Here is a 19,940-nt window from a genome sequence, read left to right on the forward strand (position 1 = left end):
TTAAGGACCAATGATGGACTTTTTTATCACTGTGGCTGCAGGGAGACGCTGCAGTGGCTTCACTTAGCGCTAAAAGAGACAATAAAGCATACAAATAACTGTAATTTTTTTAAATACTGCGTGGACCTGCATGTATATAGTTATCCATTAATGCTGACAGAGAACATTTTAATACAAGCATAGCTGAGCCTCAACAAGGGAAAAGTGATACGATCAGTTGTTTATGTACTTGTCCTTCAGGTATAGCGACACAGTATGTGTAAATTTTGTCCAACTTGTGTTTGCAGGTTAAGTTATGAACAGCCTTTATTTTTTTCTTCTCAGCTTTTTCAGTTAAGTAAGCAATTTTAAGGACTGCAAATAGAGTTGGACTTAAGAGATGACAATATGTTTTTCAAGATAAATCAAAGGCAAACTTCATCAAGTGTTAGCTGATGGGTTAAGATGGTGCATTTAATCCGTTTCTTTTTACTTCTTTTTCTCTTCACATGAACAACTAAAGCCTGCCCAAATGTCATTGGTCAATTGTACTGGCTCTCAGACTCCAAACAGAAAGCAGAACTCTCCAAATACCAACATCTCGTCCTTTGCCCTCAGACTCTGCATTCATGAGCAGGTAACTATTTTTAGAGACAGCAACTTTCTCTCTTTCTCCTTTTAGCTCTCTTTTGCAGTCCCTTTTGGTACTACATGCTCCTAAAGGCTAATTTTGTCTAACCATGAGTCAAAGGGAGATCAGTTCTGGATAAGTGCACACAGTCATTGGAGGTTTCTTTGTCCAGATAAATGTAGCAGTGGCTACAACAACAAATCTGTTTGTTTGAATAACTAATATTTGCAAAGGTAATGTAATGGGAATTGGTTTTATCTAAAAAGTGAGTCTTGTAGATTGCCAAGAGTTCCTGTACTGCATTTGTAGAGTTCACATCTGCACAGCACTGTTGTCCTCCATTATACATTTTATTTAACTGAGACTTAAAGCAGTAAAGATACACAAACAGTCCCAGTTTTGTTTTCTTTGTTGGTTCTATTATGCAGTTCGTGATATTTTATGCATAATAAAATCAGTGCAGTCAGTTTGTGCAACATGCACGACTGTTATACAGTTCAACCTTGGTGCTATTTGGTACAATATAATTAAAAATGCATTACTAAAAACAAAAGTATTTTCTTTCATTTGAATGAAACCCTGCCATCATGTTACAGTGACCAGTGTTTTATTTTGTAGCGTCTGACTCCAACTACACATCTCCATGTCATGACAATTACTGCAAACAAGAACAGCAGGGCGAGCAGTGAGGACGGCACGCATCCTCAGACAACCTCCATGCTGCTCTGCCCATTGTCAGCCACCGGCTCAGATTTGGAGGGAGATCTGTTGGACTGAAAACAGCTGCTGGAAGCTTTTTCTTCCAGACAAAGAGGCTCAGGCTTTCAGAGTTTCTGATGACAGCATATGGCTAAAGGAGTGATATGGAAACAGCAAAATCAACTCCAACATGTTTATGCTCTGCACAAAGAGGTCAGTCATCTCTGTGTCTCCAGTGTTTTATCACCGGCCCATCATACTCGCACTCGTTCATTGAATTTACAGATGTGCATCATAGGTCACCATTCATACTGTATATCAGCTTCCTGATTTGAGCAGTAAATCAAGTTTTACCACATAATAATAAAAAAGTGTTGATTATTTAATAATCAATTTGATACAAAAGGCAATACAGGTGGTTCTCTCTGTACTTTGCTTTCTCATTGTCTTGTTTAGGTTTGTATATTCAAAGTTCCAGGAAAGTTGGGATTTAAAAGCTTGTCAGTAAATAACAGAGTTTACCAGAGTCAAATTTCTTTTAATGTGCACACATCCCTGGTTAGTCAAGCTGATTCCTGTGTTTGCTGGGCATCCAATGAAGTGTTTGGGTCAGCAAACATGCAGGAAACTTAACTATTTATTGTAGAAAATAATATGAAATAAAGCCCTGCGATTGTCCAGAAACCAGTCCAGGGTGTACCCAGACTCTTGCCCATGGATGGAAAAAGAGACAAAAACATTTGACTTTCCTGCATTCATCTAACAGTGCCTCATTTCTACAGTTTCATGCAAAATTGCAATTTTTAAGGCATCAGTCACGGTTGTTTTCTGGTTTTATCTTAAAATTGCATTATTTGTGTTTATCATTTACTTGGTGTGCTGACCCAAATATTCTCCAAATCCAAAACATTTCCACACAGCCAATTTATCCCTGAGAGCTGGGTAAATATCAGATTCAGGCTGAGATATGCCCGTCAGATGATATTATCTTGCTTTTCTTGGCTGCTTGCCATTTTCTATCTGTTTGAATAGAAACATTGTCACAGAAATGTCATGGCAATGTCCCAGTAAAAGCATATCTCAGAAATGATGATATGGACTGATGTCTCCAATTGTATTGATTAATCTGAATCATGTCTATTTCATTGTTATGTTGAATTACTGTTATCCTATCACTGGCTGCTGTTGGATGGACTTGGGGACAGTTTTTGCTCCACACATCTCATCTGCCCTGAACTGGGTTTTAGGCTGCAGCTGGAAATTTGAACAATGTCCACATATTTCTCTTGGGTTAAGTTACATCACACCAACAGTCTCCCAATCCAAGTTCTTTCAGCTTCAGTAGATGGAGTTAAGCTAATTTGTCATCAAGAAGCCTCAGCTGAACTGTGAGCCAGTGCGTAGCAAGTTCAGAATTCTGGAAAATCACATCAGCTCTTTCAGTTTTCTGCAGTTCATGAAACCCCATCTCCTGAAAATGTTGTTGAAAGGTGCAGAATTTTAGTTTTAGATGGCAGATTCTCAGTTGTCCTTGGTTAATTGATAAGTATGCAGTGCATTCAGAAAGTTTTCAGATCCCCTTCGCTTTTTGTTTTCTATTTTGTTGAGTTGCCGCCTGATGCTACAGTCCAAAAAGAACATTTTTATTCACATTTATCTACACTCAGTACCCCATTATGACAAAGTGAAAACAGAATTTCAGAAATGTTTGCAAATGTATTAAAAAGAAAGTATTCAGACGCTTTGCAAAAACACTTGAAATTTAGCTCAGGCTCCTCTCATTAATAAGGCTACAAAATAATTATTTTGCACTGAAGATTTTCAAGAGCACAGTGGCCTCCATAACTCTCAAATGGAAGAAGTTTGGCAAAACCAGGACTCTTCAAAGAGCTGGGAGCCTGGCAAAACTGAGCTGTCAGGGAAGAAGGGCCTTGATAAGAGAGGTGACCAAGAACCGGATGGTCACTCTGACTGAATTCCAGAGATCCTGTGTGGAGATGGGACAAAGTTCCAGAAGGATAAACATTCATGCTGCCCTACACTGATCTAGACAGAAAACTCCTCAGTGCAAAACAATGAAAGCCCACTTGGAGTTTGCAAAAATACTCTATGTGAAAGCAAAGAGAGTCTGGAAGGAACCAGCTCTTGGAAGAGTCTTGGCTGTGCTAGACTTCTTCCATTTGAGCATTGTGGATGCTACTGTTTCTTGGGAACCTTCAGTGCAACAGATTCTTTTGTAGCCTTCCCCAGGTCTGAGCCTTGCAACAATCCTGTCCCTGAGCTCTGCTGGCGGTTCCTTTGACCTCATGGCTTGGTTTTTGCTCTGATATGCATTGTCAGTTGTGAGGCTTTCTATAGAGAGGTGTGTGCCTTTCAAAATCATGTCCACTCAATTCATTTTCCACAGGTGGACTCCAGTCAGGGTGTAGAAACATCTCAGCAACGATCCAGAGGAATGGAAGGAACCTGAGCTATGTGATATTTCAGTTTTGTTTTTTGCAAAAATGTGTAAAATTCTGTTTCACTTTGTCATGATGGGACAGTGAGTGTAGATTAATGAGACAAAAAGTTTTTTGCCACTGTTGAATCAGGATGCAACTTGAGAAAAATTTTAAAAAAACTGAACAGGGTCTGAATACTTTATGAATACACCGCATATGAAAAAACCCTGCCAGTATGTGCTTTCAATATAACGGCTGTAAATATCTGCAGATATTTTCAAACTTAACTATACCGATATTTAACTTTGAAAGCTAATATCTGCCGATACCTATATGATGCTGTTAATATCCTTCATCTCTAAATAACAAAAATGAGGATATTAATTCAAAATGTTCTTAGATGCACTGTCTGTAAATTCTGCCACAATGGGGCTCTTTATCAAAAACAAAAGATGACACCTAAAGACCACAAGCACTGCTCAGCTCTGCTTTTATTTCTTTTGAATTGAGAACTTTCACCATTAAAGATAGCATTTCATATGATTTATTTACTGAACAGTAAACCAACATTTTTGATTCACTGATTAATTTCACATCAGGAGGGAGAAAACCTGTAAATCGTGTTGATGGCACTGTGGGATCACTTACAACCCAGAACAGGGTGACAGGAATGACATCATTAACATCGCTCTCCCTCATTATGGGAAATTCATCCATGAAACCAAAACACTGGTTTAGTGTTTAGTAAATGAACCATATGGACGGCAGTTTATATTGAATAGATTTCTCAATTTTACTGTGACTGTGGCACATCATGACAGCCACCATAACAAGACACCTCCTTCTAGAACGGTGAAAATTAAAAATTTCTAGCTTTGAAAAATGTTGGAAATATTTGAGGTAGTTCAAGAATTCAACAAAAATATTTATATCAAAGGAGTAGAAGGGACTTTTATTAATATATTCTGCATATTGTACCTTTTAAGTTTGAAAACAGACATTTAAAAGTAACGACATTTGTGCAATAGCATGCAGAAAAACAAAATCCCCACTAGACAGTTCCTATTAGCTCCAACCACAAACAGACTCTGAATCTGTCAGAAACACTGTTGTTAACCATCCTTTAAGTAGCCTGCTGATGAATTAACCATGGGCATTGACTGTTAAACTTCAAAAGCTTTCATCACCTCGAGTAAGGAAGCCTCCTCCCTCATCCAAATGTGCTCACTTCTAGCTCTAAAATCAGCATCTCATCAGCCTTTTGCTCATTTTGGGGCATCAAAACAACAGTCTACAGACTAATGAGTGGATGCAGCCACTTTTTTCTATACAACAGTCCATTAGCATGCTGTGTCGTGCCCTGTGCTCGTTACAATCATCAAGCAGGTCCAATTTTATCTTTGACTAACAAAAAAAAAAGGATCTTATCCTTTTCAAACAGAAGAATTTTTTGGACTACATACAGTGAGTCCTCTGATTTGATACACCATCTTTTAAGCCTGGTGTGCAGAGGCTCTGATGTATTGTTATTCATCCAACCATGTGGTCAGATGCTGCCTTAAAAAGTTACACAGAGCAGTTTAAACGGTTAAATCCCTGATATACTGAACGCAGAGACATTAGCCATTCAACAGATATATTTAGGCACAGTTTATGCATGGCTGCATTGCGGTACAGATTTTGTTTTCCAGGTAAAGCTGTCTTAAATCTGCCGGGAGTATCTCTCACACAGTGGATGTGAACAGCCTGTGATGACAATTTAAAGCCTTTCAGAAGCCCTAATCCTTTTCTGTGGTGTTTTTTATTAGTGCAAGCTTCTGTCATCTGCAGAAAAAGTCGCCTCTGTGGCCTTGTAGTGAAGCGTGCAGATGAAACTGTTGGCCTGAAAGCCGCCCTTTGTGACTCTCCTGCTGTCGAGTGATGACTCTTCAACATCAGCTTTACTGTAACAGCAGGATAATTGTGTGTAATGGCAGGTGCTGATGCTTAGGATGCTTTGGATAAAACAGCACTCCACAATGATTCTGCAAAATCACAAAAGGACAAGACTACAATAAAGAGTACCAGTGGAACAGATCTTTTTTTGGCTCTCCTCTAATTCGTCTCTATTTTCTACAGATTGCTGCAAAGACAAGACTGTCTTCTTTCTTTTCTGATCTGACATTTGGTTCTCAAGGGTGATTTCTGAATGGAACATGAAATACAATGTAAAGACAGAGCTGTTGACCCATATTTACTGTAACGTTTCCTTCCCCTCCCCTCACTCCATTTTCTCATTGACCTCCCTCTTTTACCCCGGATCTATTTTTAGCAGCAGCCGCTTTCACTCAGGCCTAATGTAAGAATAGACGCTCCTCACAAGAAATGCAGCGAGACGTATTCTGCTGGCAATATATAGGAGGGATCAGGGTGGCTGTCCTGTGGCCCTGGATGATTTATGCTGGCTGCCTCATGAAACATAACACGATTTTGTTTTTGAATTTAAAGGCATTCTGGTCCTTTTGCTGTATGAGGAGACTTGACTGCAATAAAACATTTTTCTTTGTCTAGTAAATATATCAAAAGTTAATTTAAATGCATTTAAGACCTGTACTTTTTATAGCAAATGTTTGTTGGGCATCAATATTTTTCCAGTCATGCTGCTTGCACATTGCAAATGTGCTCCACTTCTTTATGCCGCCCACACTGACCTTGATGATTAAGGTCAATAAACTCCATCTCTCATGCAGTATATCCCTTATTTATCTTCATCTTGCTAGCTGAGTAATAATATGTGTGGTTCTCCTGCACTCAGAGGTTTTCCTGTTCTCCCGAGTTATAGCTCACAAATGAAGGGACGGGGGGGCGCAACCCACCGATATCAGTCAATAAGGGATTACTTAACTGTTTATGAGACAAAGGTTCAGGTAGCTAAAGGGATCAAGGCCATCAATAGGCTGTCATTCTATTGACATCTTTTGTTTTAAGTCAATAGAACAATGTAGAAAAAATGCCAAATGTAAATCAATAGAGACCAGAAACCACAAAGAGGAATAAGAGAACAGCAAAGAGACACAATATGAAAACAGAGAGGCAAAATCAATACAAATACAGCAATAGAGAGATACAAAAACAACAAAATAATGCATAACCACTACTAGGACTCTAAAAACAACCACAGTAAGATACAAAACAGCCACAAATTCATGTAAGACAAACAAATTAAACACAAATTGTGACAATCTTTTAAAAAAAGCGTACTCTACTAAGAAAAACACAAACAAAAACAATCCAATTCTGAACAAAGGTATACAAAATAAACACAGAGCATATCAATGAAACTAACAAGTGACATAAATGACTACGGTATGATGTAACCAAACACAGAGATGTGCAAAACAACCATAAAAAAATAACACTGTTACTCAGCAACAAAGACACATCAAAAACGTTATTATAAGAGGAACAGAGAGACACACAGGACTAAAGATTTAAAGTGGAAAATGAAAAATCCAGATCTAAAAAAAACAAGCCAAGAACAAAGAAAGAACAATAAACACTAGAGACATACGCAGAGACAAAGAGATGCAAAACAAACAGACAAAGAATGATACAAAAATACAAAATTAAACCTTATAGATAGCCATAAAAATACTTTTAAACAATTCAATTCAGAGCTTTCCCATGACGACACACATTAACAGAATCAGCACCTGGAAGGCAAGAAAGATTTTCTTCTGCAGTACGTATAGAGATCGACTGCCATCTACGTGTTTCAGCTAGTTTTATTTTTATTTTAAACCCCTTAGAGTTGTAGCTAAAATGAGTCAAAAACTCCTACCCAGGTATGCCCAAATTGAACTGAACGCTGTGTCTGAACCATTTGGAGTACCAGCACACACCATGTGTCTTTGGAGGGCAACACTGAAGTTTCTTTCCAAACGGCCAGATTCACTGTAGTATTCACTGGTACTGAGTAATGCATCACGAAACTGTTTTTACCGCCTGAATTTGTTTTGTGAACCAGAGATCTGTAATTGTGAGGAAAAAATGTCCAGGTGTTTTAAACTGGAGTCTCCAAAAAAGATCAAGGTTTGCAGGCTTTTTTTTATATATAAGATTGCAAATAATTGCCTGGAAGAAAGTACATTATTACAGCAAATACAGTGGACTATTGAGAAGTACAATGGCAAATTTGAAATGACACAAAATTAGTCCATGGTTCTTTATGGATTTAATCCTGTTTTTAGATTAAACATTTGACTGGATTTAGATTGTTTGGGCTCTTTCTGATGCAGCAGGACTGTTTTTGATGGAATATTATGATCAGGATGTGTCACTTTTGTTTTTGTGTGTTTGTTTGACAAATGCATCAATTGTGCTGGTTTTATCCTGATATGGTTTACATGGTCAGAATCCTGGGAACCAGAAACTTTTATGTGGTGTATAACATGTTCTATTTACATTTAGTAAATAGTTGAATGGTTGCAAAAAAAAAAAAAAAGAAAAAAAAAAAATCTGCCAGAATTTTATGGGGCTAATAACAGAGAAGGGAAACTCAGAGAGTAACAAAAACAGATCAATGCTGTTAGATACTCTACTGTTAATTTCAAGAACAACACAGTAGCAACTAACAGACTTCTCCATCTCCTGACATCAAATATTGTGCCAACTTGATCAAAATATGACTGCCTTTAGCTAACATTACATAACACAGCTGACGGTGATCCTGTCAGTGATCGTTAGCTAACCAGAATTAGCTGATGCTAGCTAACTAGCTCTCACTTGTGCTTAATAATGAAGAATTCTTTGCTCTTCACCTCCCACACAGCAGCATCATTCACCCAAACACACTGAAACCCAGAAAACTGTCCATATTTGTTTAGACTTTCATCCTGGTGGTGGTGTAAGAGGAAGGATTCTACTATAGATAGACTGTTACGTACAGGTTCTAGTTTAAACTTTTCTGGTGAAAGCCATTCAAATTGTGTTCCTGTGCTGTATAATAGTCCAAAGTGACAAAAACTTACAGTACAAATTAATATCTTTTTCTGCTGTTGTCAGATGTAAATGTGCATTTTTTTTAGAGCATAGAGGATTAAAATGCTCATTGCCGCAGTGCATAGTGTTTGATGGGAGCAGCTACTATCATAAGCTCTTTTTACACTCCATACCTCAGTCCACAGTCACATACTGTAACTGAGAGCTATGAATTGCCGGTCTTTCTTTGGTGTGAGAGTGTTTTAGGCCTCCCACAGATGTTTATCTGTCACAGTGTATTCATAACCTCCCATCACCAATGGCCAGCACCCGAAGAGATAACTAATAATACAAATCACCAGTTACTCATCTTCCAGTCCATCTCAAAAGAAGTAGGGATTAAGAAACATGCATTTTCTGCTCATCAGGACAGATACACATACCTACACAGTCAGACAGCAAACTGAAAGTCCACTAAATAACATCATTAAGTTTCAGTCTGCAAAAGCATAGCTTCTATTTTCTGACACATACGGAACAGACAATTTTGCAATAAATCTATGATACGAGATACAATAGCTATGAAAGGACACAATAGACCAATTTGGAGTGGATGTCACAGCCATAGCGTAATGATCGCGATGGCAGAAAACCTGTGGAAGAAAATGGTGAGAACCCAGTCGAGGTGAGCAAGATTCCTGGTGTTTGCAGATGATGTCACGTCACAATGAGGAACTCCAGATGGAGGCCGGGAATTTATTCCTGCTAGAGAGGCACTATGAAAACACCTAAGTTTTGTGCTGTTTAAGGCTGTGCCAACTGTTCAAATTGAGAAAAAATAATATTGAGCTACATTTGAGTCCCAAAGTAGCGACAGGCAAAGAAAGAAAACAAGTTAAAAAGCTTGCAGTGAAACAGCATCAATCATGGACTAAAAGCCTCCATCTAGAGTCTGGATAAGGGGTATCAGACAACACTCACACAAGATCACTTTCTACCAAGTGGTTCAGTTGGGTTCTGTTAAATTTGGCATGGTTTGGCGTGGCTTGTGTTTCCATAGCTGCTGTTTGTCTGGCCATGCTCATTCTGATGGGAATCTATCTCTTTTTAGATAGTTGGATAATTTGGCTAAGTTCAGTAATAAGAGTACACTCCAACAAGAGACTTCATTTGGTTTTAAACACCAACAAAAAATGGAGGAAAGAAAACGGTCGCTCAGTTGCTTACCCAGCAAGATTTCTTTTCTTATTATATGACTGTTTCCATTAGAGCATGTTTAGCTGCTAGCTTCTTAGCGTAGTACAAGACTCCTTAAGACTCTTGTCTCCCTTCATGTGGCAAGATGTGTACTAGGAGTTCTGCAGGACTCTAATAGGTGATATTGATCACATTCACATCAGGAAAATCAGTTTACCTGAGAAATTAACAACTTTTGGAAATGTAGGGATGCTTAATATACAGTATGTAGAGATTTACTGATGATAATTGCAGCTTGCAGGTCCTTTTAGCTTTAATGTTCTAACTTTGCTCTATTCCCGTTCATTCCTAACCAGTGTTCTCGCCATCTGACATTGACGTCATTGGGATCACCTGACTGCAAACAACCTCCGGTAGCACAAGCAGTACTTACAGTAATCTACGTACATTTTTTTGTAATCTACATTACACAATGAACTAAACAACTAACATTAAGTAAGTGCTTATTCAGCTAGAAAAGTGTAATTCACCATGATTATGTAGTTGTTTGGCTTGTTTCTGATGGCTCATGTTTACGCTATGTTATGTAGTTGCTGCTGGCTCTGTATTATCAGCTCTTAATACTCAAAAACCATCCAAAAATGTTAGTATTCAGTGTCTTGGACGGGACTGCAAATAACCAAAAGGTGTATATACAGAGATTTGCAGGCCTTGAGTTTTTCTTTAACATAGACACTGGGTTTTCCCTCAAGGTATACAAAGATAATCCTCTGTAACTTTGGAGGAAGAGCTAAATTATTTACCCACAGAGTCAACAGTGAATACAGCTCATGAAACCTTAGCCCATTACTAAGGCTAAGCTTGTCTCTGTAGAGAACTTCTCTGCTTCTGGCAAACAATCTCTTATTTGGAGTAGCCATCCAAACAGTCCACTGAACACAAGCTACTACTGGCTAACTGCCACCAGCTGGGCTCCACCCACAAAGCACGTCATACTAGGTACAGACACAAAAATAGTCCGATCAAGTCTGCATTATTTTTTTGCCATCTCTCCTCAAACAACACTGCACTTTATTGCTCCATCTCCCCTGTGTTTAGCTGAGATTTAAAAGAAACCTCAAGCACTGCGCTGATTCAGTCGACCTCTCTCCCAGCTCTCCTTGCAGCATCTGACTGGAGCACACATTTCCAAAAATGAGAATATCAAGAAGAGAGAGATAACGTGGCCAGCACATAGCTAACGTAATATGCTTTGATCCACTTCTGACACTGCAAATAATAGAGAGGAGAGGAAGGAAGAGAGACACGAGAGAGGAAGAAGAAAACAAAGATGAACACACCCACTTAGTAAAAAAACACCAGGATATTATTTTGGCTTAGCACCACAATCTCCTCCTGGCAGAAAATCTCCATTCTTTCCCTTCCCTTATCATTTCTCACCACTCCTAACCTCCATCCCTCTCCTTCTCTCCACATCCATCCTTCCTCCCGCCTCAATGACAATCAAAGGTCAAAATTCTCCCTCCCTTTATTTATTTAAATCCCTCAGCAGCCTCCATTTGTTTTCATAAAGGAGCTGATGAGGCTTTGATGGAGCGTTTAAAAGACAGAAGGAGGTGATCTGGTGCCCTGGTACAGTGTGTACATGTTTGTGTGTCTGCATACATGAGCATGTGGAGGCAGGTTGCACCAGCTGCATGCTTCCCTTAATGGGAAATGATGATACACACTCACACAGATGAGTGACCATGCTTTCCTTGAACAGACAGCCGAGCAGTTTGAAGTGAGCCTCTTGGGTCTTAGTGTCTGTGCTGAAGAGGCTTCTGTAGCAATTCAGAGTAGTGAGTATGTGTCCTCTTTCTATGTAAGGACCAGTCCAAGACCTTGGAAAGTGAGGACATTTTGTTTTGGTTCTTAGTTCTTCAAAGTCCATTTTAAAGTTTAAGACGTGAGTTTCATTCCAAATGAAATCTTTTTATGTAAAGCCTTTTAAAATAGTGATGATACTGCAGCTATTCCATTTTAGAGTTTAATAAACATATTCATGTGAGCTGTGTCTCAGCCATATGCTCCTGGGCTCTTGCTTTGTAGATTGGAATTAACTTTGCAAAGCACATGGATTGGCTAGATTCCGTATCTGTCAACAGATGGGTCCATTTTGCAAAGCTTCATGCTGAATCGTTTGTTTCTGGTCAGGAAATTACCGATCTAGTCAGGAGAAAGAGGCAGTGGCTACAGGCTGGTTTAGTTGTAAAAATCAACTGAATTACTTCCAAAATCCATCACATTAATCTAAAATATTCAGTACTATTTGATAAATTACATTCTTAGATGAGGATTAGTAAACAGTAGCCCTTACTTTTTGACATTCACCTCTTACAAACTCTTCTTTTGAGTTCATACTTTGGGAAACCCAACACTGGAGTAGTTGGTGCATTTAGGAGTGTCACATTTGACCAAATATGAGTGGCCAAAAAATCCATAGCAAAATTTTAGTCCGTTTAGCCCTGCAAGTAGAATATAAAATAATTGTGTAAACAACGGTAGCCAATGAAGAGATTAGAATGAATGCAACTGTAGCAGCAGTTTTATGAGAACTGGGCGACATTTCTTTCATCAAAAAAGAGCAAAGAAACACACTGAAAGTTTTTCTTGATGGAAAAGATGTTGTTGCTCTTCTTCAAGCAGGTTGATTCATTAATTGGCTCCACTGATAGTAAACAATGATAACTGCTGCCTGGTGAGCTTCTGTTATGTAGTCTATCCCTCTGGGGTGGCCCATACCTCCTACATCATATGTATTGTTGCTATAAATATAATAAATGTGACAGACTAAACACCCAATAGCACCGAATAGTACTTTCAGGTCCTCTGATCTCTTAATCCCTCCTACATTACATGTTACATTCCTCCATTTACACCCCATAGCACAGGATGGTATTTAAAGTGTCCTTCATTTAAAGTGTTTGCAGACATTCACACATTAACTTGAACCATAGCAGCCCAACTTGAAAAAGCTCTGAGTTGTCAAAAGACAAGAAAAGTGCTAAACAGGCTCACGTCCATTTGCCATTAACCGGCCATAAGGAGGAAAGTTCATTGGTTGCCACAAGATGTCTGATTAAAAAAAAGGAATTATAGAAAAATTGATTCAACCCCAAATTGTATTTGTCACCTCTGGAAAGATTTTCCTGGTAAGGTTTTGCTCTTTTCCCTCATTTCAAGTGCAGCTTGGTGTTTTTCTTGTATTCCCATGTAAAGTTAAGAACAAAGCAATGTATGCCGTTCATGTTATTTTTCTTTGATTGGCAAGTGACTAGAATGCAAACTTGCTGAATATTCAGTCTATTCTTAAAGTGCCAATTCATAACAAATGTTACCTCAAGATGTGGGTTTAAACTGTTGTCTGTACTTTTTTCTATACCATATGCAGTACCTGACAGTAGCCCTTCGTGAGCAAAGCTCTAAGCAAAATTTAGCAGTCACTGTGGCGAGGACAGTTTTTATTTTAATGTGCAAAAAATCTCAAGCAGAACCAGGCTTATGTTGAACAGCCATCTGTTGCTTCTGTGTTGGGACTGGAGAGTGGGATAAAAGGAGATGCAGAAAGAAGGAAAGGGATAGAGCAACAACAATGACATGGCAATGTTTGTGCTGCACGGCATCCAGATATGGTCCCTTATGGCTTCAGAAACCAAAGTGCTGAAACCTAAGGTTACATCACTTCTTATATATGGTCTATATACATAAAGCTTTTCAGTTTGCATGCTTTTCCAAGGGTTGCAACAAGTGGCAAAGAGCAAACAGTCCTACACAGAACTAACAACTACAATCACACTTTCTAAAGAAGACTTGAAACAACTGATTAATTTAGCAACACTTCTTGTGACACGAACATCCAGAAGGTTCCACATCAGCAGAGACCATCTTGGTTGTTTAAAAAACTTCCTCATCAGTGTATAACCCAGTCAATATTACATGTATAATTGTGATAGGCTCAGTTATCAAATCAGCTGGAAAAAAATCACCAAGCAGGAGTGAGACAAAATGAATTTGACAGAGCACATAAAGCGCACTGATTGGTTCAGTTTGGTGCAATGTGTAAGCTATCATAATGGCATGTCAGAAAAAGCTTCAAATGAGAGTGTTACATAGATGAAAGGGAATAAATAAGCTCTAATGAGTCTGCCTCCGCTGTCTACCTACAATCTTTGTGAAAGCCCTTTATCACCTGTCTCCATGCCTTATAGACAGAGAAGTGCAGGGGCAGGCCCTTTAGATTAAATATTTAAAGTATAATTATATAACTTATTGTGCCCATCATATTCTGTCCTTAGTTTTGATGCCTCCTCTGTTTGTTACTATTTTTATTGCTCAGTTGCCACTCTGTTTACTCCTGTTAACTTTTTGTGTGCAGACACTCTGACACAGATGGTTTACTTCAAAAGTATTTTGTTACTGAAACATGAATACATTTAATAACCAAACTGCCTACTGAAGTAAGGTGAAGGTTAGATTTACAGTATGTTATTTCCTATGTTTGCTTACATTGGCAGTGTCCAAACACACCAGTATGCCAGTTCATCTGTTGTTCAGGCAGGGATGTAGCGTTTGAAGACCCTTTTTTCATTCCAAATAAGGATAAACATGCAAACATGTTGCTGGCTCCCCTATTGTCAGAGGGGAGCCTGCAGGGATATTACATAGATCTGTGTGTTTTAAACGATACTACATCACTGTCCGCATTCTCAGGTCTTTTACGGTAAGGTGGAGAGTTATAATATTAATCCACTAGAGGTCACTGTCTAACATGAATCCCACAACCCCTTTGTTGCTGCTCTGTCCATCCTCTACAGCTGTTCTGTTGCTGTTGTTCTCTTTGCCCAGGTTAGCTGACTTCATGTACATTTGTAGTTACTTACACAAAATTTGTCAATATTAGCCCAGAAAGAAAAGTTGCACCATTTTTCCTTTTTTTTCTTCTTCATTGGGTTTTGCTGCTTTAGGTTAACCTTTAATTTTAGGCTCAACACTGCCCCCACAGTTAACAGTGGTATTGAAATGTTTGGTCCATATCTATAAGCTTCAAGAGAGCATGCAGAGATCCATATGACACATTTGCAGTGTACAGACAGAAAGCTCCATCAGTATCCAAATGCATTTCAGATGTAGAGCCCAAATGAGCCTCAAGACAAACTTCTTGTTTTAAGTTCGTTGGTTGAAAAATAAAGCAGTTGTGGACGTGCAAAAAACTGCAGTTCCTAGAGAGTCCACCTGAAGCTGGCTGCAGAGCACAGGAAGTCAAATATACACCCCCTTGTTAAAAGCTGATCTTTGCATCAGACATGAATATATTTACAGCCTGAGTAGGGATTCATGATGTTGGTTTTTTGCCAAAATGCTGATATTCACATACTCATATAAGCCAATACTGATATTGAATTGTAAATTTAGTCCAGACATAAATATTAAATCCCTAAACAGTCACTTGTAATGGTCGCAGCAGTCTGAATCGAGCCATTGCAACTTGACTTGAGCCTTTTTGTGAATTGTTCCTGGTCAAAGGTTACAAAATATGTTTCATGTTTCACTTACTTAAATAATTAATGACAGTGTTAAAACCTACAGTTTTCATTGTTCACAGTATCAAGTACAGAGTCTACTAATCATAATGATTAGCATAATATGTTCAGTGCTGAAAGAAAGTTATTTTATTTTAAAGTCCCACCACACCACTGCTGTTGTGAGCTTGATAATGATTTGAGGCATCAGTGCAAAAGTCAGTGTGTGGAACTTTCTCCTTTGTAAAGTTCCACCTCTAAATAGTAAATAGTGCAGTTTGAAAGACACCTGCTTAAATCATCATTGAAGCTCCCACTACACAACATGCCACATGATAATGTTGCCTGCGATTGATCTCGCCAAGTTCCAGAATTCCACAGACTGACAAATGCAAAAAAATGGGAAATCTTGTTTTAAAAAGCTAAAAATTTCAATTTTCTGAGATTAAATCATGCTGTGAATTTTGGAAATGATAACAATTCTCCCTCACAGTTAGGACTCATAGATGCACATCATTTTTAAATGCACAGCTGATGGAGGAGACAGGCGTGTTTGCATGCTGAAGTTTCTGCGTGAAAATCTAAAATAGATGTAAGAATTTCCAATGAGACAATAAATGTGACAAAAGGAATAAAAATGTCATGTAAAAAGGCTTTCCTTTTTCAAGGTGTTCACATAAGTAGAACGCCCGCTATATGAGATAATTCTTTTAGACACACATACGGATATTCGGGGGCGTGGTCATTTGCTGGAGGTGCAAACAAACAGAGCACCCCCATTTACTTTGCTCCACAGGTATGGATTAGTCAGCCATTTCTGCACAAATCTGGTGAAGCTGTGTTGTACAGGGACCCACCACAACTACCATATCGTGGAATATTAAAACAGTAACCCCCGTTATACTCTATTTTTCAAGTACCCCAAGACATGGGAAGAAGTCTGGCAGGGCCGGCAACTACTCTGAACACATGGTAGTGAGATCAAGTTCTGCTTGTTTTATAAAAGGGAATTAGGGAATAAGAAGAACAGGTCATTCCATGGAAAGCAATCAAATGAGACATACTAAAACAAGTGCATTTAGAACCAAAACTTACATTTATTGTTATATCTGATATCTTATTGTTATATCTTTGTGGTTTGGGAACTTGGCAAATGAATATCTGGAGGTCCTGTCTTCATTTTTCATGAAATGGTTATTGTCCCAAGGTACCTTTATCACACCACTTCCCCAGAATTGCATGACATTCTAGTGCGATCTGGATCTTTTCCTGCAAAGTGAACGGAGGGGCTGCGATTTGTTTACACTTCTAATAAAATGGCACATGACCCGCACTGTAGGCAAAAGAATGCATGAGAAATTTAATCTGTAAGAGCTACATTTTTCCATGGAAAATTAACATCAGCAGATATCTTGATTGTGACAAAAATAAGTTAGCAAAGTGTTTTTGTGTTTGGATGTGCTGTGAATTTTCGCTGCCATGCTACGATGTTGATGACAAATGATAATGATGAGCAGGGATCATGCAGTTATGCTTTATCAACATGAGAAAGATGCAGGGGGGAAACGGTTAATAACAAATACTATGCTATTGTTGAAATAGATTTGTTTTGCAGAAATAAATCACTTCAAACTGAATGCCTGAACGCATCGTCTCCTCCAGTTGCAGCGGTGTGAACTGGCAGGTGTTTACAGCATTGCAGAGTTAGTTTCAACTCAACTCGCCAAACCTTGTGTCTGAACCGGGCTTAAGGATACATTAGGAAGCAAATTTTAGTCTGGCAATCTCAGAAAAAGACTTAAATTGACATAGGTATGTAGATACCACCTAAAATTTCACAAGCCTATTCGTCCAACATTTTCAGGTGATAAATGAGATGTAAATATTGTCAGAAATGTTCATATCTGCTGACATTGATAATTATCGATTATTAGGGGCAGGGCTAAAATAACTGCAAGCTGGCAGCAGTTTGTCAGGAGGCCTAAGGTCTGCCTCAAATCCACCTCTTTCTGTGTTACTTGATTTGCCCAATATTTTCTAGTTTATGGTTTTAAGTCAAATAATTATGTCATGAATGGTTGTCGTTATGAATCTGATGCATTCTGGACTGTTCTGTCTTTCTCATTTATTATTTCTGAAACAGACATGTAAGGTCTGAGGGATGACTGCTAGTATTTACTGAAGGCAACAGTCTCTGCAGGTTCAGTCTACATGTCATCACTTTGTAGAGTTTTGATCAGTGCTGAAAAATAAAGACCAGGTTTGGTCATTACAAGTATAGTACAAAATCATGTACCAGTATCATTGACATTGCAGAATTGACCTACATGTGCAAGCTGACACCTGAGTTAACCGCCAGGTTTCTGACTCATCCTGCACGAGTCATGCTCCCGAGCTTCCTCTCCATATTTCTGTTTGTGTGAAACTCGCCGTGCACTGCCTGCGTCTTCACTTTATTACGTCGCTGCGTGACGCACAGCAGAGAGAGAGACGAGAGAGAGGAGAGGTGAAGAGGAAGGAGAGGGTGGAAGTAAGGGAGGAGAGGAGAGGAGGAAAGAAGGGGTGAGGAGGGGAGAGAGTGTAAGGAGGGAGGAGAGGAGGGGAGAAGGAGATAGGAAAGGAGGGAGAAAGGGGGCATTTTCTCTGTCACCCAGCATGCAATGACCTTAGTTTTGTGTCAAGGCGGAGGTCTCTCTCTCTCTGACAACACACACATCATCTCTCTTTAACAGACACACACAGAGCCTGGTGTCATCCATGTGGAGACGTGAACGTCAAGCTGCATCTTATTCCTCTCACATCCCTGCTGCCTGTCTGTGCCGCCTCTCCCCTCCAACACAGACATGCACACAGTGAGATGTAATCCCTGTAGTAAACTAAACACACACTGCACCCCAAACAAGAGACTCAAAGCATCACAGGCACATTCACAGCGATTTTGATTCCTATAAAAGTGTTTCAGGGATCTTCTCTCTTCTTCTGACCTTTTTCCAAACACCACCGCCCTGCAAAGCAAACACGCGCATTCCTCTATCTTTAAATTGACCAATCTCTCTCCACCACATGGCATCAAATAAAGCGTAGTGTGCTTACTGATCGTCCGGGATCCTATGCAGCCCATGTTGTCTTACAGAGGCTCGTACAGGTCAGGGAAAATAAAATCCATCCGTCCAGCGGGCATCTTTACTCTCTCTGCGCTTTCCCCTCTTCTTCTGCTCTCTGTCTCCTCTTCCTCACTGTCCTCTCCTCCGTGTGTGAGACAGAGAGAGGGTGTGTATGTGCGTGTCATCCGCTTCGCTTCCCCTCTCTCCCTCTCTCTCTGCTTTCCGTCGTCACACACTCCTGTTTCCCTCAGTCATTGTCGACGTCGCTCTATTTTGTCTCGCACGCGCTTGGCAGTTACTAAAATGCACGTGCATACTGCTGAACTCACGCTGGCAAAGGTAACAGCACGCATACATGGAGAAACAAGGGTGTAGAGTACTTTAAAACGGCTTTGTTAAGTAATGCACACTACCAGCCTAATTAAAGGCAGAGAAAGGTGTAGAAAGCCTCAAATGAAACCAAAATAATTTCATAGTCGACACAACAGGAAGAAAGCATTAAGTGGGAAATAATTGTAATTGTAAGCGAGCACTGCAGGGAAGCAGATTCTGTTTAAAAAGTACAAATCCAACTAAAAGATATCACTTACCGTGAGCTTGTGGTAGTTAGACTTTTACTTTGAAGAGCTTCTAAGGAGTTTAATATGGGGGAAAAAGATTTTATTTTGGAAATCCGGTCTACTTAAAGAGATTCCAATGAACTGACCTTGAACTGGCTGAAGCTTTTATTTTGAAAATCCTGAAGCCACTGAAGAGGTACTTGTTTTTATTCGGCTTACTTGGGGCTCTTATTTTGAAAGCCCAGTGAAATTAAAAGAGATTGTAAGAAAAATAACTGAGGCTTTTGTTTTGAAAATCTAGTTAACAGAGGAGATTTGCAATACAATTGTAAATAAGTGAAACTCTTTTGAAAACTCTGCAAAAATAAAAGACTGAGCGGAAAATACTATTAAATGATTGAGGCTTTATTTTGAAAAGCCATTGTACAGAAAAATATTCTTTAAGTGACTGTAAATTGCACAGAAATGACTTGAAATAGAATAAGGTTTTATTTTGAAAATCCAGTTTAAAAAGCGATTCTTTCTGCAATTGCAAATAAGTAAGGCTCTTATTTTGAAAACTGCCAAAATGAAAGAGACTATTCAGAAGCTGCTATTCAATGATAAAGGCTTCTTTTTTGAAAATCTTGTTGACTTAAAACTATTTCTAAAGATATAACTTTGAAATAATGGAGGCTTTAATTTTGAAAGTCCTGTGCGTAGAAGAGATTCTTGATGCAGTAGGTTATAGGTGAGGTTCCTTGTTTTGTTTTGGTTTTTTTTAATCTTGTCAAATTAAAAGTGCTTGATATTGAGTTTGGTTTTTACTT

At 38.9% G+C, this 19,940-nt stretch overlaps 1 protein-coding gene across 4 annotated transcripts in view; it reads right to left on the reverse strand.

The window, feature by feature from the left end:
- Nucleotides 1–18,715, reverse strand: part of LOC121524122 (involucrin-like) — an 85,313-nt gene extending 66,598 nt beyond the window's left edge. For 3 of the 4 annotated variants that reach the window (XM_041809340.1, XM_041809341.1, XM_041809339.1), the window contains exon 1: nucleotides 18,561–18,715. In XM_041809340.1, the coding sequence (XP_041665274.1) occupies nucleotides 18,561–18,588 (28 nt within the window). In that variant the 5' untranslated portion in view covers nucleotides 18,589–18,715. The remainder of the gene's footprint in view (nucleotides 1–18,560) is intronic. The other variant, XM_041809344.1, reaches the window with a different exon arrangement.
- Nucleotides 18,716–19,940: the final 1,225 nt, after the last annotated feature.

The sequence above is a fragment of the Cheilinus undulatus genome, linkage group 16, assembly GCF_018320785.1.
Source record: "Cheilinus undulatus linkage group 16, ASM1832078v1, whole genome shotgun sequence".
In the NCBI taxonomy this organism is placed as follows: Eukaryota; Metazoa; Chordata; class Actinopteri; order Labriformes; family Labridae; genus Cheilinus; species Cheilinus undulatus.